Below are 26546 nucleotides of genomic sequence, written 5' to 3'. Positions count from 1 at the left end.
GATACCGGCGGTCAGACAGGTCGAGTGGCGTTTGCTCACCCTCAGAGCCTCAGGCCCGTGCTGTGTAACCATGTAGAGTCATGATGTTTCTGGTGGTCGTGTCTGCGGCTGTCACGATTGATGAGAAACCGCCTAACGGTCATTGTGAAAAGAGAAGAGTGCTGAGGGTTCGGGCCTCCTCCTGTGAGCCTCACCTCTCCTTTGTAGGCAGACAGACAGCGCCCACCCTGCCCCACCCCTCCCCCGTGAGACCGTCTCAGACAGAACCCCTCCGACATGTGCTACAGCAGGTGTCCTTGTTTAGTAGCTTGGTGTGAGTAATTCTCTGTGAGAGCTCAAGGTGAGAACTCAAAACAGAATATTTGCACGCTTGTATAACCTTTTCCCACTACTCTTTGGCAACAGGAGGAGATTAGGTGGCAGAGTTCAATATATAGAGAATTCTGGGAAAAGCGGCCTTGAGACCTTTCACTTTTAATGTCAGGCCTTTGCCCACATTGGTTACTTAGTAGTCGACTACGGAGGGACCTGCAGTGGATTTTGACCTGGAGGACGGGAGTTGCACCAGCAGCAAGTTCTGGTCCTGGTTTGACCCTTTCATACATGTGGTGTAAGTCTGCTTTAGAAGAATTAGGCTTGAGAAGGCTGCTTCCAGTTGTGTTAAGCTTTGACTTCTGTTTCCACTCATTACTATTACTTGAATTCTGAGGAAATTGCATGAGAGTTTTCCGACTTTTACCCGAGGAAACGAGCCTCAGAGGTCCCTGTTGGATCTGTTGAAGGTCCCTCCCTCTTGTGGATCCAGTCCGCCTGTGTGGTGTAGCAGACAGAGGTCGTGACTTCATGCCAGATACCATTCCTCCTGGAATTCATGCAGTAACAGGGTAGTTTAGTATACTCTTTGCTGTTTGGGTTTATTATGTTGAAGAGAAGCTTGGGAAACCGAGTGGCCAGACAGAACGTTAATACAGACATATGGGTGCCAATCGTGGCAAATGTGACATTTTAAGTAGGCACGTTTTTGCTCACGTCCGAGGAAACTGCCGTGTCTAGGACTTTAATTTTGAGGACGCTAACTTTATTTTTGAGTTGAAACTTAGGATTTAGTCCAACTCTTTTACGCGTACGTGTATCGGAATGTTCCATGATAATGACTTACCTTTTCTACTCTGCAATGCCCGGTGTAGGCCATGGTCCAGAACACGGACGTGGAGGTGCGAATCACTACCCTTGAGAGATGCTACCTTGCCGCCCAGCGCGAAGCCACCTCTGTGCACGACGACCTCAATGATAAACTTGAAAATGAAATCGCAGATAAGGATTCTATGCATCGACAGGTAACGGCTTTTACTGAACTGTGTCTGACTTTTATAGTGGTGAATTCCTGAGGAAGGAAGGTAAACACCTTTTCATGTGGCTCCCACGTTGTAAGGCACCTGCCCCCTCACACTGTGGTCCTGAAATGGTTTTGGAACAAAGCGTTGATAGATCGCTTTATGTCTTCCCATTTTCCTTTTTCTGGCTACGAGTTTCCTTTTAAGGCATGCTTTTTTTTCTTAAAAGAACCAATTTTGATAACTTGTGGCCTACTGTGCGGCCCAGCACAGTACTAATTAGCACCGTTTTGATTGAAATCATCCTGCGAGTAAATGGATACACATACCCATCATTTTATAGTGAGAAGAATTCTCATTGGAAGTTTAAGTACCTTTGTATTTTCGCCTCATTTATGGCATGTATTTTTTCATACATGTCTGTGTTTTGAGCTGCCATGTTCAGTGAGCAGCTAGTTTGGGCCAGACATCGTCAGAACTAGGACTCCAGCAGTGAATTAAAAACCGTGTGCGTTCTTTATCCACTGCCATGTAACAAATCACTGCAAAGCTTAGTGGCTTCCCAGTGAGCAGGTCACAGTCCAGTTTCTGTGCTTTGCAGCAGGTGGGCCTGGTTCAGGGCCTCCTGAGGACGCAAACATGGGAAGGCCCCCCAGGGCTGGATGGCAGGCTTTCAGACTCACCTGGCTGGTGGGGACAGGCCCAGGTCCCTGCCGTGTGGACCTCTTCATGGCCTGGCTTTCCTCGGAACACCCTCTGAGAGCGAGAGTGCGGGGTGTATCCCGGGGCCTTTCGCGCCCCGGTCTCAGAAACCGCACACCTTGACTTGTGTTTGCGAGAGTGAGCTGCGAAGTCCTGCCTCGCTCAGGGGCTGAGCAGGAGTTGCCCCCTCTGCCTCTTGAAGGGAGGAGGATGGAAGAATTTGTGGATCCATTTTTAAGCCCGCGCAGCCCATTGGACAGTAACGAGCAGGGAAAGGAGACCTGAGTGCCCGAGTTGTCCAAGGAAGGGGGGACGATTGAGTGTGAACAGGGTGGCCAACGAGGTGACACCAGGAGGGTGACCTTGAACAGAGCCCCAGAGGCAGGAAGAGAAGGAGCCACTCGGAGATAGATCAAGGGTCGTGTCAACAAGCTGGGATAACGGAGAGAGAGGGCCACATCAGAGAGGACCCTGGGCTCAGGCCTGAGCAGCTCGAGGCCGGAGCCTGTTTCCTGAAGTGAGGAGGGCACTGGGGTGGGGAGCTAAGAGCCGGCCTCAGCCCTGTTCAAGTGGACGAGCCCGTCAGCAGCTGAGTGTTCCGGCCTGGATCCGGGAGAGGACTCAGGGTCGTGGGCATACAGATGGCATTTAAAGGCACGAGCATGGTAAAGTCACCAGGCATGTGCTGGTGGAGAGAGATGGGGTGCAAGAGTAGAGCCGTGGGGTGCCCCACATTCCAAGGTTGAGAAGGGGCGCGAGGGACTGAGGAATAACCCCAGAGAGGGAGGGGCCTGGAGCCCAGGGAGAGACATGCTGCGGGGGCAAGGAGGGGAGGGGGCTTGATAACATGGGTTCCTTGGCGCCCCCGGGGAACTGCCCTGCGGGGTGGGGCACACCACCTGCTTGCAGAGAGCTGGAGACCGGGTGGGGCAGGGGACAGTAGAGGCCGCTCCCAGGGAGCTTTCAGAGACCTGCAGTGGGTGCTGCAGGGAGCCCTGGAGGAGGAATCTGCTGGTTCCCATTGTGCGATTTTAAGGTGAGAAAAGGGAGAGGATGTGCTGACCGGGCTGATGGGGGTGAACCCATAGGCAGCTGGTTCACTGGAGCGGAGCAGGAATGATGGCAGGAGGTGCTGGAGCCAGCGAAGGGGGTGGCCCAGCCCTGGGGAGGGATTGTGACGAAGACAGAGGGTGAGGGCACAGGCAACGGGGGACAGGGAGCCGGCAAACCAGCCCCTCAAGGCTGCCCCTTGGTTGCTTTGAGGTCATGTCTGGGAAAAGAAGGCAGGACCTGGGTTGAGAGTGGGGCAGGGGGGAGATTTGCAGAGAGAAGGGTGTGAGGTGTGAGAGTGGAAGAGCAGGATGGGGCCCAGCAGGCACTCTCCCGGGCATCTCTGATGACAGAGCCACCCCTGGGGTGTGAGGGGCCGTCCCCCAGAACAGCCCGAGTGCCTGTGCCCCGAGAGGAGAGCCGCGGGGGGCTGGCCTTCCGGTCCCCTGGCTGCCCCTGCTCGCTCCTGTCTGAGGTGTTCAGACCAGCCTGGAAAACGGAGGGCTGGGAACCTGTGAGGACTGTACTCCTCGGTGAACTAGTACAAGTGATGACGGCTGAGGTGGACCCAGCTGCTGCGGAGCTGAAGGATTTTTTTTTTCTTTTCCTTCCGCCTGGCTGAAGGAAGCATGGATGTATTTTTTTTTAATTTTCGGTTTTTGTCTCTGACTCCATCAGCCCACCCTTATGAAAAACCTCATAGGATTGCCTTCCGTCCACGCTAAGACCTGAATGTCACCAGGCCATCTAGGAACTGGATTCTCCTCCTGCCCGTTTCTTCAGTACTGCTCGCTTAAGAGATGGCAGTGTCTCATAAGCATGGCCCATTTATCCAAAGTCAGGGCTCCCATGTAAAATCGTGGTCACTGACGAGACGTGGTCCTCTCGTGCCCAGGTGCAGACCCCGAAGAAACAGGACTGCGAGCGCGCCAAGGAAGCCAGCGTGCCGGCCAGCGTGGCCCAGGCGTTCGAGAGTGACGTGGACGTGTCTGACGGCGAGGACGACAGGGCCACCCTCTGCAGCTCGGCCGCTCTGCTGTCGCCCAGAGGGCAGGGCGATGCCGAGACTCTGACTGCGATGCTTCAGGAGCAGCTGGACGGCATCAACGAAGAGATCCGGTGGGTGCGCCCGAGCCCAGCTTCCTGGAAACTTGGTTTCTCTGAGGAGCTGTTCTCCTTAGACAAGTCTTGAGTGTTCCCTAGTAAGAAAACTGACTTCAGGTCTGCTTCAAGAATTTTCAGTTCCGAGATGGCCCTTGATTATAGAGCTCAGTCAGCCAGGGCGTTCGGTCCACAGTGTGTTGTCAGCACTCTGTGGGGAGGCGCTGTGGGGTGTTCCCCTCTCAGCTCTGAGCCCCAAGGTGGGTGAGGTGCCAAGGCGGTGTCCCCCTGTGGCCCGTGCACCCTCCGGCACTGAGGGTTCGCCCTCGTGTGTCCTTCGGAGCCGCCCACGTTCTGGTGAAAAGCCACCTAGAACAGAAAAGCTGGGGTTTTGGGGTTGGCAAATTCCCACTCAGATCTGCATTTTCCTTTTAAAGTTAATACAGTGTGAAGATTGGCTTGTTGTAAGTAAGACAGTGGTCCAAGGACATGTGTTTGAGTTTTTCTCATCTCATCAGTATATTGAAGATGTTTTCCTTAGACACCGTCTTGGCAGTTATAACAATTTACAAAACGGGCTAGAATCCAAAGGCCGGCCTCGTGGTGAACAGGGGGCCTTGGGTCTGGGTGCAGCCGGGTGGCTGGGGGCCCCGAGATCTGCCTGGTACCACACCCGCACAGCCATGCCTCCTGTCCCGAGTCCACATTCAGAGTTGGTCGCAGGCCGGTGACCCTGCACAGGACCTGGCAGAGCCGCTGCTCAGATTGTTCTTGTCACGTCAGCCCAGGCCGAGGTGCCCGTTCCTGTCGGCCGAGCACGGGGGGCCCGGGGGAAAGGCGGGGGTGACGGCCAACCAGCAAACGCAGGTGGTGCCGCCTGCACTTCTGACGCCGTAGACAGACTGCTCTGTGGGCCGGCTTTGAGCACAGACAGCTCAGAAAGATTGTCTTTCCCCGTCCCCGCAGGTAATCTGGAACGGTTATATATTAATATTTTTATTTTTACAGCACGTTGTCAGGTAAAGGTGATTTTTCCTTATGCCACAAGTTAACTTGATGTAAATGGCAAATGCTGTCCATCAACTTGTTATCAACGGTGAAAAACTTCCAGTATGTATAAGCAGAAGTGAAACTGGAGAGGTTACGACCTGTAAGAATCTTGTAGTTAAATTTGAAAATCATTTTATTTGCATAATCGAGTATTTAAACTGCTGTATAAAATCATCCACCACACATTAGGGGAGAAAAGCAGTAACCATGAATTACAGGTTAATGCAGCACATTGACATGAATCCAGAAACTCACACAAAGCTGGTGGAGAACTGCATCAAGTGATGCGTTTGTATGTATAGAACCTTAAAAAAAAAAAATCAACTCAGCACTTCATCTGGTCTGGAGACTTGTGTTTAGAAACTCCAGCTTGTTCGTGAATTGCTGTTTGATTATACAGAGTTCCCGATTCCCAGTGGAAAAGACTTGAGGCACTGCCGTGCATCTCTGCCCTGAGAGCGGGGAAGGTGAAGGTTGTCAACTTCAGGTTATCTCCTCACAGGGAGAGAGGCGCCACCCAGGCCCCGTCAGAATGTTAGAGTAAATCAGTCAAATCAAACGTGAACGATCAGGGGCCACTTTGTAAGACTCAATGATAATTATTCTAAGTTTGAGACTGTTGAAAAGAGGGAAAGTCCTACCTTTTTGCTGAGATGTTAGTTGAGCAACTGTTCCTGGAATTTGCTAATCGTGACACAGAATGCAAGCCCACATTTGTTGTCCAGACACGTTCCTCTGCTGACAAAGGCAGGTGAAGAGTTGTATTCTATTTTAGGTTGATCCAAGAAGAGAAGGAGAACACGGAGCAGCGGGTCGAGGAGATTGAGAGCAGAGTGTGCAGGGGGAGCTTAGGCAACCTTCGTCGTCGTGAATCTGTGAGCTCCCTCAACCTGTGTCCCACCTCCTCGCTTGCCGACTCCTGCCTGCCCAGCAGTGGGCGCTCCAAGCCCCAAAGGAGGCTGCACAGCCCGGAGCAAGAGGTAGACAAGCTGGACATCAAGACTCTGGCCTCCCTGCTGCGTCCCTCCCCCAGCACACTGGTTTTGTGTTTTATTTGTTTCTTTTTTGTTTTTTTCTCTTTTTACCCAGAATAAAATCAGATATACATTTGCTACGCTCAGAGGTGTAAGATTTTTAAAACTGGCTAGTCTTTAATCATTCCGTAATCACACAGCGACAAATGAGTCTTGATATTTGGACCGCCGGCTTAGCCACATCATCATGAACTCAGCCAGAGCCTGCCTCTGTAACGTTGGGCCTGGCCTGTGCTGGGCACAGCAGCTGCAGGGAAGTTTTCTGTTCTCAGGGAGCAGACAGCTTCGTGAAAGTAACCATAGGCAGGTCTCATGGTGTGTGAAAACCGTGCAGCACGTTTTCCATTGGGGATGCCTGGCTGCAGGGTGCAGGGCATGCGGTGGGAACAAAACCAAGAAGCTAAACTGGTCTGCTTGCTGCTGGACCTGGCCGCACGCTCAGGCCAGCTCTGCGTGTGAAACCAGGTTAAAAGCCCAGGGCCCCAGGGAAGAAGTTGGGCTTCCTCGCTCTTCCGAGTCTAAAAATGGGATGACGACCTAGGGCTTTTGGTGACAGAGTGTGCGGCTCTAAAGCACATGTTCCAGCTTTCTTGCGTGTTTAGCTTAGGTTTTGTGAGTGCATTGCTGTTTACCCCATGAAATCATGTCTGCAACACTCTGCTTTGTAACTGCACTTGTAGTATCACTATTTTTTGTTACCACCCATTTCATTGTAGCTGCATTGTTAGTTAGCATATAATTAAATTATCGGTGAATCATTTTAGCTGCAGATGAAGTGGTAACTAGTCCATTTTGTGGTCTCTTGACACACTGTTTTTATAATTTGCATCACTGGCTAATTAGTTGGTATTTAAAATTCTTTGAAATTTCTCTGTGGTTTCATGCTTGATTTCTTTCCGAGTATTTGTAAAAGAACAGTTCTGTATATTTTTTCCTTGTTGTTGGAGCTCTCTGACGGTGTGTCTGCTTTCATCGTTGGTTTTGATTTCCTGTCTCATACTGTTGTCTGCTTAGTCGTCGTCAGTCCAGACCCCAGCCTCCCATCCCCCCACCCGGAGGCTGTAGTTTACCCATCCGTCTCCCCTCCCTCGCCCTCCCACTTGCTCTGGTCATAGCAGTGCTGTGGTCCACAGCGTGTGTCCCTTTTCGTCGGGTTTGTGCTTTGTCGTCATGTCTCATTAAATGATGTTCTTCCCCCACAGCAGGAAGTTTGAATTATTGTATCACTATGCAGTTACAAGCAGAATGTAGATGGATAGTACACTACGTAACATGTGTGATTCATAAATGAGATTATGCTTACATAAAGAAATGATCATCTAAGTGTAGAATTAATGGACTTTTGACACAATATCCTTTCTGTGTTGGTGCTTGTACTTAAGACTGTAAATCTCATCAGCTTTTGCACGGTTAATGTCTCTACTAGACTCTCTTAAAATGTATCTTCTATGGTTCATAAAATGTAAAGACTCCACCTGCTATTATTCTAGCTTTCATTCTTACATATTTTCACAGGGTACCTGCTTTAATGAATTTATTTTGAGAAGTTTGAAATCAGATTCTACGTAAAGATATTACATTAACGTCCAATAGGTGGTTAGATTTGTTCAGTGTTAAAAAAAGGTATTATGGTAACTTCCTCATCTGTTAAATTACTATTTTGAAGTATAACATGTTATTTATTAAGAGAAACTAAGTTATAGAGAAGTTTGGCTGAGAATAGAAAACTCAGGCCCTTTGTTAAGGCCCTTCGTTGTACAGAATGCTGTGCTTTAACAAATCATGATGTTGGAATAGAATTGTATCTTCCTGAGGAATAACGTATAGTGTTTCTCTAGTAAATCCTGAATAGCTTATTTAACTTCTGTGGTCCAAGAAAATGTTCTGTTTCCAGTTACATGTTCTCTAAATCTTCATCTCACTTATATGTTTGCTGTCATTTTTGCTTTACTGTCTTTGCCTATACGGATTCTTGGATTTTTAGCTTCAAAGTCGCAATAAATCTGGTTTCTCTTCATTTCTTTGCATGCATCTATCAGCCTAGTGATTTAAGGAAGCATCGTCGAAAGGTAAACTATTTAGTAATTTAGCATGCCTTTGTTTCTCGATGAAGTATTAAAGAGTCTTTATCGTTTTACATGAATGAACGCTATGTGGTTATGTACCGGTGAATACTTGACATTTTAATGGAAGTGATGAAACTCACCCACCACTTAAAATATGCTGATGATTTTGTTGCAAATGGGTCATTCCTTGGGGAAATTGTAACAGTTTGCCTTTCTCCCACTTGTTTGCCTTCTAATCATCTCATGCTTATTTATAATGGACGTAGTATTATTTATTATTTTTAAAATTTTATTTACTTATTTATTTTGGCCATGCTGCACAGCTTACGGGATCTTAGTTTCCCAACCAGGGATCAGACTTGTGTCCGGGCAGTGAAAGTGCCTCTGGACCTAACCTCTGGACCACCATGGAATTTCCACTTAGTGGTTTTTTAAAAGAAATGACCGAATCAGAACCATAGATGTTAGAATTGGGGGAAACCAATTTAATGATGGTGGGTAGCAGTGTGCAGGACTCTGTGCACCAGGCACCCCGAAGAGTGCTTTCCGAGCCTGTCATCTAATCCCACAGACACCCAGGTGAGGTCCAGGCTGCTGTTATCCCCATTCAGCAGACATGGACACTGAGGCTTAGAGAGGCTGGGCACCATGCCCAGGCTTGCACACCCAGCAGTGCGGTGGGGACTGGTCTGATCAGAGCCTGGACACTTAGCTGTGGTGCCGTCCAGCCCGCTTTCCTCCAGAGGCTCTCGTGTCCATCATGGCATCCCTGATGGAGGGAGCATCAGGAGGGAGCTCGGTGCCTCTCCGCTCGGGTCACTTGGATGAGCCCCTGTTGTTGGAGTCCAGTGCCCCGAGGGCTGGCCTTCCTTGTCCCTCTCTCGCTTCCAGCCTGCTAATCGAGCACTCCTGGGGCTTTCCGCAGGACTCGGGCAGCCGCGCTCCAGTTCAGGCAGCGCAGTGCCCAGGAACCCTTCTGCCGGGCACAGCAGAGCAGCACCGTCACCCTGGGGTTTGTGACCTGGGTGTACGGCTCGCCCGTTTTGTGGCCTGCTTTGCCCTCTTGTTAAGTGAGGACACGGTACTGCCCGTCCTAGTCACGTGGGCACCCGTGGGGCGGGCTCCCATCCTGGGGGAGGGCGGCCAGGCTGGGGACCCAGAGGCCTGCCTTAGGAGGAGGCCCGGGGGAAGGGCCTGGCCGTGGTCCCTGACTTTGAGGCAGGTGTTTTTCTCCATGGAGTCTATAGTCAACCCAGGGGTGTCACTTCCTTGGTCTGTTCTTTGTTGTTTTCTGATTTTTATAAATGCTTCTTTTAACTTGAATTTGAGATTGATCCCTGTTCAGTTCCATGTGGATAATTTCTAGCCTTTTAGCCTTCTGTTGTCTGAGGGTGGTTGTTAGAGATCAGGGGAGGGTGCACAGTTTATCCAACTGCTGTTAAATGAGTTCAGCTGTATTTTGCACTAAGTCACTTTGTTGTCACCAAGCTCCTGTGGGGCTGCAGTGGATCAGTATTCTTTACAGAATCTCATTAAAAAGGCACAGGTTAGTTGGTTAAAACAGCGCACTCATTGTTTATAAAAATACTTGGCCGTGCATGCTTCCTAAAACCTCCCCTGGCTGAACCACTCGCGCAAAGGTATAAGTGAGACCCGTCTGGACCCTGAAGGGGTTAGCTGTTCCCCACACTGTTGCCACCACTGTTTCCTGTCCTCAGACCCAGGACCAGCGGAAAAGCTGGGAGTCCAGGAGAGATCATCTATTTTTTTTTTTTAATTAGTTTATTTCTTAATTGAAGGATAATTGCTTTACAGAATTTTGTTCTTTTCTGTCAAACCGCAACATGAATCAGCCACAGGTACACATATAGACCCTCCCTTTTGAACCTCCCTCCCATCTCACTTCCCATCCCACCCCTCTAGGTTGATACAAGATTATCTCTTAGTGAAGACTTCTTTTCAGTTCAGTCGCTCAGTCGTGTCCGAATCTTTGCAACCCCATGAATTGCAGCACGCCAGGCCTCCCTGTCCATCACCAACTCCCGGAGTCCACCCAAACCCATGTCCATCGAGTCAGTGATGCCATCCAGCCATCTCATCCTCTGTCGTCCCCTTCTCCTCTTGCCCCCAATTCTTCCCAACATCAGGGGCTTTTCCAATGAGTCAACTCTTCGCATGAGGTAGCCAAAGTATTGGAGTTTGAGCTTCAACATCAATCCTTCCAATGAACACCCAGGACTGATCTCCTTTGGGATAGACTGGATGGATCTTCTTGCAGTCCAAGGGACTCTCAAGAGTCTTCTCCAACACCACAGTTCAAAAGCATCAATTCTTTGGCACTCAGCTTTCTTCACTGTCCAACTCACACATCCATACATGACTACTCGAAAAACCATAGCCTGGACTAGACGGACCTTTGTTAGCACAGTAATGTCTCTGCTTTTAAATATGCCATCTAAGTTGGTCATAACTTTCCTTCCAAGGAGTAGGTGTCTTTTAATTTCATGGCTGCAATCACCATCTGCAGTGATTTTGGAGCCCCCAAAAATAAAGTCTGACACTGTTTCCACTCTTTCCTTACCTATTTGCCATGAAGTGATGGGACCAGATGCCATGATCTCAGTTTTCTGACTGATGAGCTTTAAGTCTACTTTTTCACTCTCCTCTTTCACTTTCATCAAGAGACTTTTTAGATCCTCTTCACTTTTCTGCCATAAGGGTGGTGTCATCTGCATATGTGAGGTTATTGATATTTCTCCCGGAAATCTTAATTCCAGCTTGTGCTTCCTCCAGCCCAGCGTTTCTCATGATGTACTCTGCATAGAAGTTAAATAAGCAGGGTGACAACATCCAGCCTTGACGTACTCCTTTTCCTATTTGGAGCCAGTCTGTTGTTCCATGTCCAGTTCTAACTGTTCCTTCTTGACCTGCATACAGGTTTCTCAAGAGTCAGGTCAGGTGGTCTGGTATTCCCATCTCTTGGTGACTTTTCCACAGTTTATTGTGATCCACACAGTCAAAGGGTTTGGCATAATCAATAAAGCAGAAATAGATGTCTTTTGGAACTCTTCTTGCTTTTTCAGTGGTCCAGTGGCAATTTGATCTCTGGTTCCTCTGCCTTTTCTAAAACCGGCTTGAACATCTGGAAGTTCACGGTTCACCTATCACTGGAGCCTGGCTTGGAGAATTTTGAGCATTTACTAGCGTGTGAGATGAGTGCAGTTGTGCAGTAGTTTGAGCATTCTTTGGCATTGCCTTTCTTTGGGATTGGAATGAAAACTGACGTTTTCCGGTCCTGTGGCCACTGCTGAGTTTTCCAAATTTGCTGGCATATTGAGTGCAGCACTTTCACAGCATCATGGGGGTTGGGGGCGGAAGCGTATTATGGGACCTCATCAGGAGGATGTTCAGGAGGCTGGTGTTCCCCCGGGTCCTCCATTTCCCTGTGGACTCTTGAAAGGATGTCACTGAGGGGTCCCTTTCCTGTGACACTTATCAGAGGGTGCCACATGGCATGGATGGTAGACGGTCCTTGACCATCTAGAGGAGGGGTCCCCAGTCTCCAGGCTGTGGTTCAGTACCTCCTGTCATCATCAGTAGTGAGGTTAGATTACAAATAAAGTGCACAGTAAATGGAAAGCTTGAATCATCCTGAAAACACCCCTCATCGCCGGCTGGGGGAAGAATTGTCTTCCACAAAATTGGTCTCTGATGCCAGAAAGGTTGGGAACCGCTGATCAAGATGACCAGCCTGTGTTCCATCTAGAAAACAGTGCTCTGCTGACATGCTGATGGCATTACACTAACTGAAGAGGTCAAAGAAAAGCCCGCTGTGGGCAGAGGTAAGCACTGTTCCTTTCACCGTCAGAGGAAATCGCCAACAGCAGAAGTGGCTTTTGCCCATTGTTGGGGATGAGCCAGTGGGCCTCTGATGCGGTCTGGAAAATGGGCCTGAGACACCCGAAGGGAAAAGAAGCCCAAAGTGGGGGCTGCATCATGAAACTCCTTACTGCATCGCGGGCGGGTGTCCCACTGCAGCAGTTTCAGACTAACCCCAGACAACTCCCAGAGCAACCAGGAACTGCTGGTGCAGGTGAGTCAGCCTGGCTTGGCTGCATAACCAGAGACAGATCTCACCGGAAGCTTCTAGCAAAGTCTCCCAAAGCAACACACATCCACAGGTGATGGTCCCATCTGTGGATGTCGCATCCTCCCATGTGGGGGGCCTCGATGGAAAGCCCATGGTTTGCCTGGACTCTCCTGCCTGCCGCTCCAGGTCCTTATCTTCACTAAAACCTCACACAAGGATGCTCCACAGAGCATCAACCATCTGAATCTCATTTTCCATATATTCAACCTCAACTATATTATGGAGAAATAATAAAGCCTACTTCATAGGCTTGTTTACAGGGACAAATTAAAACTATTTAAAGTGTTTAGAACAAAGCTGGCACATTTGGTGCTGAAAAATACTCACTTTTATCACTGAAACAAGGGCATCACTGCCATCATTAATAATCTCCCAAGGCAAACAACAATACATGCCTGGATATGTAAATTCCAGCTTGTCTATTTCTTAAATACTTCACAGTCACACATCAAAATGAAATATTATTTTGCAAAAACTATATTTGCTATTTCAATGGGTAAGACTAGTGTGTGTGCTCAGTCGCTCAGTCGTGTCCGACTCTTTGCAACCCCATGGACTGCAGCCCACCAGGCTCCTTTGTCCATGGGATTTCCCAGGTAAGAATGCTGGAGTGGGTTGCCATTTCCTACACCAGGGGATCTTCCTGACCCAGGAATCCAATCAATGTCTCCTGCACTGCAGGTGGATTCTTGACTGCTTGAGCCACCAGGGAAGGATTTTTATATGATGACATGAACTTTATTTACTGATTTCAAGAAAAGTTAAGTCATGGTTATGGCTCTGCTTTGTTCACATCTGCTCCGTGAGAACTGATGCTCCTTCCTAGGACCAGCTCCAGCCTTCACATGGGAGTCAGACGCATCTTGTGTTTCCATTTCAAAACAAATAAATTCGCCTGCCAATGCAGGAGACGAGGGTTCAGTCCCTGGTCCGGGAAGATCCCGCCTGCCCCAGAACAACTAAGCCCGTGTGCCCCAACTACTGAGCCTGTGCTCCAGAGCCCGGGCTGCAACAAGAGAAGCCCCTGTAAAGCGAAGTCTGCACTCTGCAACGGAGAGGAGCCCCCGCTCTGCACAGCTCGAGAAAAGCCTGTGCAGCAACGAGACCCAGCACAGTCGGATAAATAAAAAACAATTTTTAAAATGGTATTGACAAACCCAAAGGAAAATATCCTCCAGAAACACCTGATACCTCTTTTCAATACACATTGCTTTTAATGTCATATGAGACCCATTTACCATCATAAGTATTTCTCCTTCTTTAATGAGAATGATTCTCTGACTTCTAATCTCTCTGAAATATATGAAAATTACTATTCCAGAAATATGAACTTTGTTTCAAATTAACATATATAACTAATGTACTAGAATCTAACTTTAAAAGTGGTGAAAATAATTTTGTAGTATGTTACTTTTTTCTTGGAGTTTTAACTAAATTTCTTGTAAGGTTTGGAGTCTCTGATTTGAAAAATAATTTAAAACAGGTTATTTTAATGCATGAATTCTGTTGCTACAAAATGGAAAGGGTGAATGCAAATTTCCAATTAGAGGCAGCCTTAAATGGGCTTTTGAATATCAGTCTATGTCCAAAGTGCAGAGATAAAGATAATTTTTAAAATCATATTTTTTCATTTATGCATGACATAGATAGCTATTGTATATTCTATGTGAATTCTCTCAAAAAATTGCTTTAGATTGAAGAGCAATACTCTGTCGATATATGAAATTGACAGTCACATTTAGAGTTGGAGAAATGTGGCTTATACAAGGAAAATCTATTGTTATAATTGATAAGCAACACAATTCAGGAAAGCTAACATTTCCTATTTTGCTTTGGAGAGAGTCTTGAGGTTTTCAAAGATGGAGGTTTCAGGGATTGCTGGCTAGGATGACCAGTGATAACATTTTTGAAGTCTTGGAAAAGAATATTTCTGAAAAGTAAATGAATTTGGGTGACTGGTAACTTTGGTTGTTACACTAACAGGTGACCCGAATATGCCATACAGGGTGAGAGCACGGCCACACGGGGACGTCCAGGGGCCCACCAACATGACCGCCTGCCTTGCCCTCGGTTCCAAATCCTTAGAAAAACCAATTCATTCATTCAAACTATTTTGGGCGCTTTGTATATATCATATATAACTATATATGAGCTTCCCTTGTGGCTCAGATGGTAAAGAGTCTGCTTGCAATGCAGGAGACCCGGGTTTGATCCCTGAGTTGGGAAGATTCCCTGGAGGAGGGCATGGCAATCGAATCCAGCATTCTCACCTGGAGAATCCCCATGGACAGAGGAGCCTGGAGGGCTACAATTCATGTGGTCACAAAGAGTCAGACACGACGGAGCGACTAAGCACAGCACAGCACAAGCTTTATATAGAGGATGGGTAAACAACAAAGTCCTACTGTACAGCAAAGGGAATTACATTGACTATCCTGTGATAAGCCATAATGGAAAAGAATATAAATAAAAGGTATATGTATGTGTGTGTATATATATATGTATATATAGCAATCACTTTTCTGTACGGAAGTAATTAGCACACTGAATCAACACAGAAAAGTGAAAGTGTTAGTCATTCAGTCGTGGCTGACTCTTTGGGATCCCATGGACTATAGCCTGCCAGACTCCACTGTTCCATGGGATTTTTCAGACGAGAAGACTGGAGTGGGTAGCCATTTCTTTCTCCAGGGGATCTTCCCAACCCAGGGATCGAACCTGGGTATCTTGCATTGCAGGCGGATTCTTTACTGTCTGAATTGTACTCATTATTATACTACTTCAGTTTTAAAAAATCAAATTAAAAAAAAAGAACAGGTTGGCCAGGTTAAGATATTATAAGGAAGCAATGTTCAAGCAGAGGTCTCAATAAGAAGAAAGAGCCACGCTTGCCAAATATGGGCACAGGGGTCCACATAAATGAAGAGCAGGTTTACATGTCACGTTAAGGTTCTGAGCAGGAGCCGAGTTTGCTGTCCACAAGCCCTCAAGGAGACGGCCTTTGGTCTGGAAGGAAAGGCAGGTGAGCAGGCAGAAAGGCTCAGGGCAAGGCCAAGGCCTGAGCACAGCCTGGCGAGACTGGGGCAGAAGATGGGTTTTATCTGAACTGTCTGTCAGTGAAGGATGTTAGAGGGGTGAGAGACAGATCCAACTCTCTCTGGTTCAGCCTGCAGACCGGACACTGCAGAGCAGAGCAGGTCATCAAAGCTGTTCTGTGAGGACGAGGGAGCAGAGGACTAGCTGGCGTGAGAGGAGACGCTGACCCAGGTCAGGACACACCGCAAGGCAGTGTCACAGGACCTTCTGGTGGTTCAGGGTACACAAAGGCTCTGAGGGGTGAGACCCAGATTCCTGGTTTGAGCAGCTGGTTGGGTCGTGGGAGGAATGTGGTGGCTTTGACTCACATGGGAGGGTGGGCTGCATTGAGGTGAATAAAAGTGCCTGGTCCTTCTTGATACATTAAAAAAATTTTTCTTGGCGTCTAGTTGCTTTACAATGTTGTGCTAGTTTTTGCTATACGGCAAAATGAATCAGCTATACGTATACACATACCCCCTCTTTTTTGAATTTCCTCCCCCTTTAGGTCACCATGGGCTTCCCTGGTGGCTCTGACAGTAAAGAATCTGCCTGCAATGCGGGAGACCTGGGTTAAATCCTGTGTCGGGAAGATCCCTGGAGAAGGGAATGGCAACCCACTCGAGTATGCTTGCCTGTAGAATTCCATGTACAGAGGAGCCTGGGGGGCTACAGTCCATGGGGTTGCAAAGAGTCGGACACGATTGCATGACTAACACTCTTACGAGGTCACAGAGCACTGAGTAGAGGTCCCTGAGCTATACAGTACCTTCTCATCAGTTACCTACTTCATACATAGTGTCAATAATACATGTGTGTCAATCCCGTTCTCTCAATTCATCCTCTCTCCCTCTCCTTGGTGTCTATACATTTGTTCATTTGTTCCCTATGTCTGAATGTATATTTCTGCTTTGTAAATAAGATAACCTATATCCATTTTTTCAGATTCCATATATATGCATTAACACATGATATTTGTTTTTCTCTTTGTAGACATTCAAGTGAGGGTGTTGAATAAACATTTTGGAGCTCGGGGCCAATCCAAAAATTGGGACTCCTAAGTTGATAGACGGTTTCAAAGTTCAGGAATTAAATGAGATAAATTAGGACAAGTGTTTACACAGAAACAGAAAAGGACCTAATACGAATCAGGGGACATTTCCAAATAGGGAGGTGGGGAAGAGAAAGCGTTCACAGAGCAGGAGACTGAGACAGTGTGACCTGTGCAGTCAGAGTAAGGCAAAGGACCCCTCACTGCAGTCAGGGAGTCATGCCTAGGATTTAGGAAAACCAGCTTCGTTGGGTTAAGATTAATTACATTCTTGCAGATGTTCACTGCTGTTCAAATTCTGCAAAAGTCTGAATTGTACACTGAATTGTTTTCAAACACTGTATTTAGCTACTAATACATCTAGTATTTCCACAGCGTCTGATTTCTGTTCAATTTTCAAGTACTTTCAAGGGATTTAAAGAGAACCAAGAAAATTAAGCATTGTTATTATATAGGTCTTTGATACCAAGTGACAATTTGAGTAAAAACTTTCCCACTTTTCCTATTTGTAGCATCGTGTTTCCCCAGTTATGTTCGATTTTAACTCTGACAACACGATGTATCTAAGAAAGTAAGAAGAGCAAAATTAATAGTCATTAGGGAGGTTGTGCTTTTCAGTGTTTTTATTAGAAACTGAGATGATGATAATAATGATTGAAGAGAAAATCTTTCTGAACCAAATTTGTCAACTTGTAAACTGGTAAATGTTTCAATGAGACATTCACAATGTTCATATTACTCAGAGCTTCACAGAAGTGAATTATGTTCTTGTAAACAAACAAACAAACAAACAAACAAACTTCTCTTGTTCCTACCACAATACTGATCTGAATATGCTTTGCAAAGCTTACCCTCTTTTAAAACACTGGAATGCTTGCTGGTTTACTATTACTCTCCCATTCCAGCTACCAGCAACATTCACCCACAGGGATTTGAGAAAAATCATTTATTTATCTCATCATAATACAATATATCTGAAAAATGTTTATGTTTTTGACCAATTGTGCACTAATACTCTAAGGAAATCTCTTTAAAGAAAGAAAAGTTTTAATACTTAGAAGATTATGTTCACAGGATTTTTACTAATTACATTTTATGCATAAAGAGAGAACATCCGGGACTTCCCTGGTGGTCCAGTGGTTAAGAATCCACCTGCCAATGCAGGCGACACAGGTTCAATCCCTGGTCTGGAAGGATTCCACATGCTTCAGAGCAACTAAGCCTGGAGCCACAACTACTAAGCCTGTGCTCTAGAGCCCAGGAGCCACAACAAGAGAAGCCAATGAAATGAGAAACTCACACACCACAACTTCAGAATAGACCCTGCTCACCACCATTAGAGAAAAGCCGATGCAGGAACAAAGACCCAGAACAGCCAAACATAAATAAATAGATGTCAGCTTTTAACAGAGAGGGAGAGAGAGAGAATGTCCAGAAATGTTGTCCAAGTAAAATGGCCGTGTAGACTCAACCAGTGTAGATAAAAAATTATACTAGATAACAATTATAGAGCCAGATGAAATAAAAAGTCGAAAATGTAACAGCAGTAGAAATTATCCAAAATCAGATAGAGGCTACAGGAAATTTTTCTCTTGGAAAAAAAACAGTTCTTAAGAGTAAGAAATGTGTTTGCAACAAAAAGAATAAAATACCTAGGAATAAGCCTACCTAAAGACACATAAGACCTGTATGCAGAAAATGGTAAGACACTGAGGAAAGAAATCAAAGACTACACAAACAGATAGAAAGATATACCATGTTCCTGGACTGGAAGAATAAATATTGTGAAAATGACTAAACTACCTAAAGCAAACTACAGATTCAATGCAATCCTTATAAATTACCGAAGGCATTGTTTTTCACAGACCTAGAACAAATAATTTTACAATTTGTTTGGAAGCACAAAAGACCCCAAATAGCCAAAGCAATCTTAAGAAAGAAAAACAGAGCTGGAGGGATCAACCTTCCTGGCTTCAGATATACTACAAAGCTACAGTCATTGAAACAGGATGGTACTGGCACAAAAACACATACAGATCAATGGAAGAAGGTAGAAAGCCCAGAGATAAACTCATGCACATATTGGCACCTTATCTTTGACGAAGGAGGGAAGAATATACAATGAAGAAAGGACAGCCTCTTCGATAAGTGGTGCTGAGAAAACTGGACAGCTATATGTAAAAGAATGAAATTAGACCACTTCCTAACACCATATACAAAAATAAACTCAAAACGGATTAAAGATCTGAATGTAAGACCAGAAACAATAAAAGTCTTAGAGTGAAACATAGGTAGAACGCTGTGTGACATACATCACAGTAAGATCCTCTATGACCCACCTCCCAGAGTAATGGAAATAAAAACAAAAATAAACATATGGAGCCTAATAAAACTTAAAAACTTTTGCACAGCAAGGGAAACTACAAACAAGATGAAAAGGGAACCCTCAGAATGAGAGAAAATAATTGCAAATGAAGCAACTGACAAAGGATTAATCTCCAAAATATACCAGCAGCTCATGCAGCTCAACATCGGAAAAACAAACCCAACCAAAAACTGGGCAGAAGACCTAAACAGACATTTGTCCAAGGAAGACGTACAGATGACCAATGAACACGTGAAAAGATGCTCAACATCACTCATTATTAGAGCAATTAAAACTGTATGAGGTATCACTTCACATGGTTACAATCAAAGTTTTAGTCACTCAGTCAGGTCCAACTGCGACCCCATGGACCCCTAACCCACCAGGTTTCTCTGTCCATGGGATTCTCCAGGCAAGAATACTGGAGTGGGTTGCCATTTCCTTCTCCAAGGGATCTTCCCAACCCAGGGATCAAACCCAGGTCTCCTACATTGCAGGCGGATTCTTTACCAGCTGAGCCACAAGGGAAGCCCAAGAATACTGGAGTGGGTAGCCTGTCCCTTCTCCAGTGGATCTTCCCGATCCAGGAATCGAACTGGGGTCTTCTGCATTGCAGGCAGGTTCTTACCAACTGAGCTATCAGGGAAGCCCTCGGTTAGAATGGCCATCATCAAAAAAAATCTACAAACAATAAATGCTGGAGAGGATGTGGAGAAAAGGGAGCCCTTTTGCACTGTTGGTGGGAATGTAAATTGATAGAGCCACTATGAAGAACAGTATGGCTCTGTAACCCTGGATACTCATATTTGTAGAAAACAAACCATAAAAGAGTATAAAGATAGTGAAAACAAAGAGTCATAGAAATGCAAGTAGGGAGCAATATTTTTATTAGACAACTCAAGCTACAGCATATTTATAAGACATACAGTACAGGTTGTAACATTTAAGCTGATTTATGCGGTAGATAACATGGCATTCATTGTAAAATAAATGTTCAATACCTTCCTATGAGTGGTAGTTTTACTGATGTATACATGTTTTGAAAAATTGTGCATTTAAAATTAGTATACTTTATGTTATGTACTTAGAATTAATAAAGTAATCCTTTAAAGAAAATACAAAAAAAAAAAAAAAAACAATTGGAATAAATCGACAACATGACCCAGCAATCCCTGGGCATATACCCTGAGAAAAGCACAATTCAAAAATACACATGTACCTCAATGTTCACTGCAGCATTATTTACAATAATGCTGGACATAGAAGCAACCTAGATGTCCATCAACAGCTGAATGGATAAAGAAGATGTGTTACATATATACAATGGAATATTACTCAGTCATGAAAAGGAATGAATTTGAGTCAGTTATAGTGAAGTGGATGAACACAGAGTTTGTTATACAGAGTGAAGCAAGTCAAAAGAAGTATTGTATATGTGTGTGTCAATCAGTTGTGTCTGACCCTTTGCGACCCCATGGTCTGTATGTAGCCTGCCAGGCTCCTCTGTCCATGGGATTTCTCCAGCCGGAATACTGGAGTGGGTTGCCATATCCTGCTCAAGGGTATCTTCCTGACCCAGGAATCACGCTTGTGTCTCTTACACTGGCAGGCAGATTCTGAGCCACCCAGGAATATGACAGCATATATAGAGAATCTGGAAAAATGGCACCGATGAACCTCGTAGAGAACAGACTTGTCGATACAGCGGAGGAAGGAGAGGGTGGGACCCATTGGGAGAGGAGCCCTGACATACACACACTGCCGTGTGTAAAACAGCACGTGGGAAGCTGCTGTGTAGCACAGGGAGCTCAGCTCCATGCTCTGTGATGACCTAGCAGGGTGGGATGTGGGGCTGGGAGGGAGGCTCAAGAGAGAGAGAGGATATATAAATACAATTATCAGTGATTTGCATTGTTCTAAAACCAACAAAACGTTGTAAAGCAATTTCCACCAGGAAAAAAAAAAAAAAAGTGAATTTGAGGCTTTCAGACCTGAATTTGTGGATTTTTGATTCCTGATCTTCTCAACCCCCATAGCTACAATGATGCAGATCAGCAGAAGAAAACTATGGTATCAAGGGACAGCAAGGGAATTCCAGAAAAACATCTACCTCTGCTTCACTGACTACACTAAAGCCTTTGACTGCATGGATCACAACCAACTGTGGAAAATTCTTCAAGAGATGGGAATACCAGACCATCTTACCTGTCTCCTGAGAAACCTGTATGCAGGTCAATAAACAATAGTTAGAACCTTGTATGGAACAACTGACTAGTTCAGAATTGAGAAAGGAGTATACTAAAGATGTTTATTGTCACCCTGTTTACTTAACTTAGATGTTAAGTACATCATATGAAATGCCAGGCTGGATGAGTTACAAGCTGGAATCAAGATTGCCAGGAGAAACATCAACCACCTCAGATATGTGGATGATACCACTCTAACGGCAGAAAGTGAAGACGAACTAAAGAGCCTCTTGATGAGGGTGGAGGAGAGTGAAAGAGCCAGCTTAAAACTCATTATTAAAAAAAATAAGATCATGGCATCTGGTCCCATCACTTCATGGCAAATAGAAGGGGGAAAGGTGGGAACAGGGACAGATTTCCTCTTCCTAGGTTCTAAAATCACTGCTGATGGTAACTGCGGCCAAGAAATTAGAAGACAATTGCTTCTTGGCAGGAAAGCTGTAACAAACCTAGACAGTGTGTTAAAGAGCAAAGGCATCACTTTGCCGACAAAGGTACGACTAGTCAAAGCTGTAGTTTTTCCAGTGGTCATGTACAGATGTGAGAGTTGGACCATAAAGAAGGCTAAGGACTGAAGAATCGATGCTTTTGAACTGCGGTGCTAGAGAGGACTCTTGAGAGTCCCTTTGACAGCAAGGAGATCAAACTAGTTAATCTTCAAGGAAATCAAGCCTGAATATTCATTGGAAATGCTGATACTGAAGCTCCAACACGTGTGCCACCTGATGGGAAGAGCCGACTCACTGGAAAAGATCCTGATGCTAGGAAAGATTGAAGGCAGAAGGAGAAGGGGGCAACAGAGGATGAGATGGTTGGTTGGATGGCATCACCAATGCAATGGACATGAACTTGGGTAAACTCCAGGAGATGGCAGGGGACAGGGAAGCCTGGCATGCTGCAGTCCATGGGGTCTCGAAGAGTCAGACAGGACTTGGTGACTGACCCACAGCAACAACAAATGAACACTGGATTGTTCACTAAGTGCCAAGTAGCAGTAAAATGCTATAATACACATTTAATTTGTGATTTGGGGGAAATAATGTATGAAACCTATGCTTACAAATATATTGGACTTTGAAGCTGTTTTTAAAAGGTTTCGTCAAAATGTAATAAGGCTAAATCCTAAGATAATGTATATACATACAAAAGTGTACAAATGAAAGTCACTCAGTCGTGTGTGACTCTTTGCAACCCCATGGATTATACATGGAATTCTCCAGGCCGGAATACTGTAGTGGGTAGCCTTTCTCTTCTCCAGGGATCGAACCCAGGTCTCCCACATTGCAGGCAGATTCTTTACCAGCTGAGACACAAAGGAAGCCCAAGAACACCAGATTGGGTAGCCTATCCCTTCTCCAGCAGATCTTCCCAACCCAGGAATCAAACCGGGATCTCCTGCATTGCAGGCAGGTTCTTTACCAACCGAGCTATGAGGGAAGCCCAAGTGTACCAATGATGGTGCACATATATGATTTCTCCAAAACGTCCCTGTTGGGTAATCATTTCTTTCGTAAATAAACTATTTTTTAACATAAGACACATAACAGTTTAATATATTTAGTGAATAGTATGTGTGTTAGTCGCTCAGTCGTGTGGAACTCTTTGCAACCCCACTGACCGTAGCCTGCCAGGCTCCCCCATCCACAGGATTTTCCAGGGAAGAATACTGGAGTGGGTTGCCATTTCCTTCTCCAAGTGAATGGTATAGATGCATATAAAACCTAGCCACGTGAAGCATGAAGCTAGAGGCTGGAGGAGCAGAAAAAGTCTGAGTGTTAAAAACAACAAAGCAGAAAATAAATCATTAACCATGTGTTAATCAACCCACTTTCCACAAGTCACCAGCTTTCTCAAAAGATTACACTGCTTTCATAGGTTCTCTAATTAATGTTTCTTAAATCAACACAGAGCCAGGGGTTAGGCTACCGGTTCTGTTTGTTTTGTGCATTAATTCTGCCTGTGACTGGTGGCTCAGTATATTAATAAATGCTTGTCCGTAACTGACCCTGTGTTTTTTTGCTTGAGAAACCAAAGCGGAGAGTGGACATACTTAAATTGGATTGAACTGTGAACTTCAGTTCTTTCTAGGGACACCGTGAAACAAGTCTATTCAACTGACCACACACGAAACACCTTTTGATCTGCCCCGAAGTTAAACACTATCATCAAAATGTTTTGCGGAGACTATGCGAGTATAATGGCTATTTTCATAAAACTTGACAGTTTTTCGAGATGTGAACCTCGTGTACAAAATTTCATTTGTGGTTCTTGACATTTTCAACAAGAAATACTGGTGTTTTAATTTATCTTCATTAAAGTTTTAATGAGTAGGTGTTCGATGTCACTATTAAACCAAGTTTGTGTTATTAAATATCAAATTCGTGCTAATTTTGAAATAATGTATTATTCTCTAGAGGCAATTCAGTGATCCCTACTTTCTAAAGTTACCTGACTCAGAATTCTAACTGAAGTGTAATAAGCTCTTTTTGTCTCCATACTTAACGTCTCTCTGTAAGAAACTAAAAGTAAACCTGACTGCTAATTTTTATTTAAAACCTATGGTATGTTCAGAAAATACGGTTTATTTTTTAACAATTATTTTGAATTTAAACAAATGTAAGACTTAGTTTAGTCATTTTATTTTTTTCCTTGTCTGAGTCACTTTGATCCAATTGCTCTAATAGTCCATGAACTTTGGAAGAGCCTATAGAGACGCTGAGTTATTTAAACGTACATCGTTTGAAAAGATATCCACTTCACACAGCCCTGGAAATTTTATATACATTTGTTGAGGATTTTCTACAAATCTGTATCATTAAAAATGCTTTCCAGAAGCCTTTTATTTTTAGTGCAAAAATGTTATGCAAGAAAAGAAAACAATTATTTGGTGAAACTTTGGCGCAAAAATGATGTTATTTACCCATTTACAAAGTATTAATCCCTAGAAATTTTTATTTACTTATATTGTTTTTCAAATTAAATATTGAATGGGACCTCAAATGTAACTACTTTCCATCACTGTTGGTTCATGAATCTTAATTTTACCTTGAGATTTCAGGATCTTATTTGCAGTTGAAACTTCCTTCATCATCTTATTAATTGTAAGGCAGTTACATTCTACTAAAGAAACAGAAGTTGTTACGTAATTTAGGCCAGGACAGTCAATGATTTCATTTGTAAAAGAAGTTGTTTTCTCCCGATTATTACTTTCAAATAATTGTACTTGGATGAATAGAAAATTTCTCCCTTTTTGTTCATTCAAGTACAATTATTTGGAAGTAATTAAAACTATATTCTGTGTGGTACATATGGTTTTATATTAACATTTATATGCCCATCTATCAAAAGATATATTCATAGAATATTTACATTACATGTCAGAGACTACTAAAAGTTACCAATGATAACAAGCTTTTAAAGAAATGCAATGGTTTGCCATGCTTCTGTAGATAAAGAAGAACATCAGAGATTAAAGAGTTGGATTTCAGCAGACCTAAACTTTCATTTTAAGTGTTCTGATCATCTATTTCAGAGATAAATATCAGGTTTTATGAATTATCTCAGAAAATGAGAAATGGTTTTACATAATCATGTGATTATATTTTCATATTTATAGTCTTTAGGATATATATTTATACATCCCGTTATATATATATATATATCCTTAAGATTTATGGACTAACTGGGAAGAATTGGATATTAAAGAGGCCAATATATGAGGTCAAGTTCACCTGTTTAATCTCCATTCTGGGTGTGTGTCCTTCAGCAAAAGGCAGGCTTTTGCATAATAAGCAAAAGTCCCCAAGTCATAGGGGAGATAGTTACTGACTGGGTTGCTTGTTAAACTATTGAGTTTACATTAAAATTAAATTATCGACTGAGCCTTCTTCTCAGCAGCTCTGATTGAATGACACCTGAATTCACCCCCTTGGTATAAACACATGACTGTCTTTAGAGCCACCAAAATAATGCATTATGTCAGTTACAAAACATAGAAAATTTAAACAGAAATCAAGCAGGAAGCAAGAATTAGAGAAAAGCAGTTATATTTCTATAGGAAAGAAGCATATGCACTCCTTGAAAATTCCTTTCCAGAATTTTGGAGTTCGAGGACCCTCAGGGATTAAAGTAATTCAAGTGGGTTAATTACACCAAGAAGGTAAATTCACCTTCCTGTAAGTATTTTACAGGTGTAAGTATTTTACAGGTGTGCTTGACTGTAAAACTGTCAAAAGCAAGCTTTAATGAAATGACGTTGGCAAGCCTCAAATTGTTTTGATTTACTATTTAGCCAGATATAAATCACCCGTCAGGAAGATGGTATTACAACATGTCTCTTCGAGTGGAAAAAATTTCACTGCAGAGCATTACCAAAAACCTGCCCAGATCAGTATCTAAACCAGGTCTCTCTCTGCCACCGTAACTCAAGCTCTTATCCACAGAAAAACACTGTCTCTTCCACATACATCGCCCTGATTCTTCTACCAAAACTGTTGGCTGTTTTTGTCCTGTTTTGTCATCAACTGATTCCCCCGTTTTGTGTGCGTGCTCAGTCACTAAGTCGTGTCTGACTCTTCTGTGACTCCATGGACTGTAGCCCACCAGGCCCCTCTGTCCACGGGATTTCCAAGGCAAGAATAGTGGATTGGGTTATCATTTCCTCCTCCATCATTTTGTACAGTAGCATTTTCTTTATTATAGACTCCTTTACTTGGGAACACTCTTCCTTTTTGCCTCAAAGGAAATTATAGTCCTTTTCCTTTCCTTCTGACAACTTTCCTATTTCTACCACATTTATTGACTCTGAAAAAAGTTAATCATAGGAAGATCACCAGCAATAGAATATGTCGAGCACACATTCCATACCTGAATTTACATTTTATTTTACACAGAGAGAAGTTATCACTATTAAAATTTCCTAGTCGGTGATAAACAGCAGGAGCTTTGCGCGCGTTGTCTGATGGAACAGTCACTGTGAATCTTCTTACAAGAATACTCCTGGACACGCAAAGGTCCTTGCGTTCTTCTTGGAGGCTCCAGACATCCTGCTCGGTGGTTTTAAATATACTGTTTTTAGGCTTCACAACCTTCATGGAAAATTTTAATCTACCAGTTTCCATATGAATATACTGAGGCTTAGAGAAGTTAAATAATTTTTCCAGGAATGGAAAGGCAGGAAGTGGCGAAACAGAATGTAACTCCAAAACTGTATCCATCACACAGACACAGTTAGAGGGTAAACACGTCTAAGTGTGACTGCTGTGTGTTAGTCCCTCAGTCGTGTCTGACTCTCTGCAGCCCCATGGACTGTCGCCCACCAGA

The 26546-nt window shown here is 44.3% G+C and overlaps 2 protein-coding genes across 9 annotated transcripts in view; one reads left to right on the top strand and one right to left on the bottom strand.

Annotated features, from left to right (window-relative positions):
* The window catches only part of LOC145504728 (liprin-alpha-1-like), a 59237-nt gene extending 52888 nt beyond the window's left edge, over positions 1-6349 (top strand). For 6 of the 8 annotated variants that reach the window (XM_081486040.1, XM_081486049.1, XM_081486035.1 and 3 more), the window contains 3 exons: positions 1188-1337; positions 3982-4205; positions 6013-6349. In XM_081486040.1, the coding sequence (XP_081342166.1) occupies positions 1188-1337; positions 3982-4205; positions 6013-6331 (693 nt within the window). In that variant the 3' untranslated portion in view covers positions 6332-6349. The remainder of the gene's footprint in view (positions 1-1187; positions 1338-3981; positions 4206-6012) is intronic. The other 2 variants (XM_081486088.1, XM_081486080.1) reach the window with 1 other exon arrangement.
* LOC145505566 (liprin-alpha-1-like) overlaps positions 1-26546 on the bottom strand; it is a 488322-nt gene that overhangs the window by 415314 nt on the left and 46462 nt on the right. The gene's annotated exons all lie outside the window — the stretch shown is intronic.

This window comes from Giraffa tippelskirchi, chromosome 1 (genome assembly GCF_054371585.1).
Source record: "Giraffa tippelskirchi isolate mGirTip1 chromosome 1, T2T-mGirTip1v1.2.pri, whole genome shotgun sequence".
Classification (NCBI taxonomy): Eukaryota; Metazoa; Chordata; class Mammalia; order Artiodactyla; family Giraffidae; genus Giraffa; species Giraffa tippelskirchi.
Note: the sequence above shows the minus strand (reverse complement) of the source record. Positions and strands in the feature narration are given on the sequence as shown.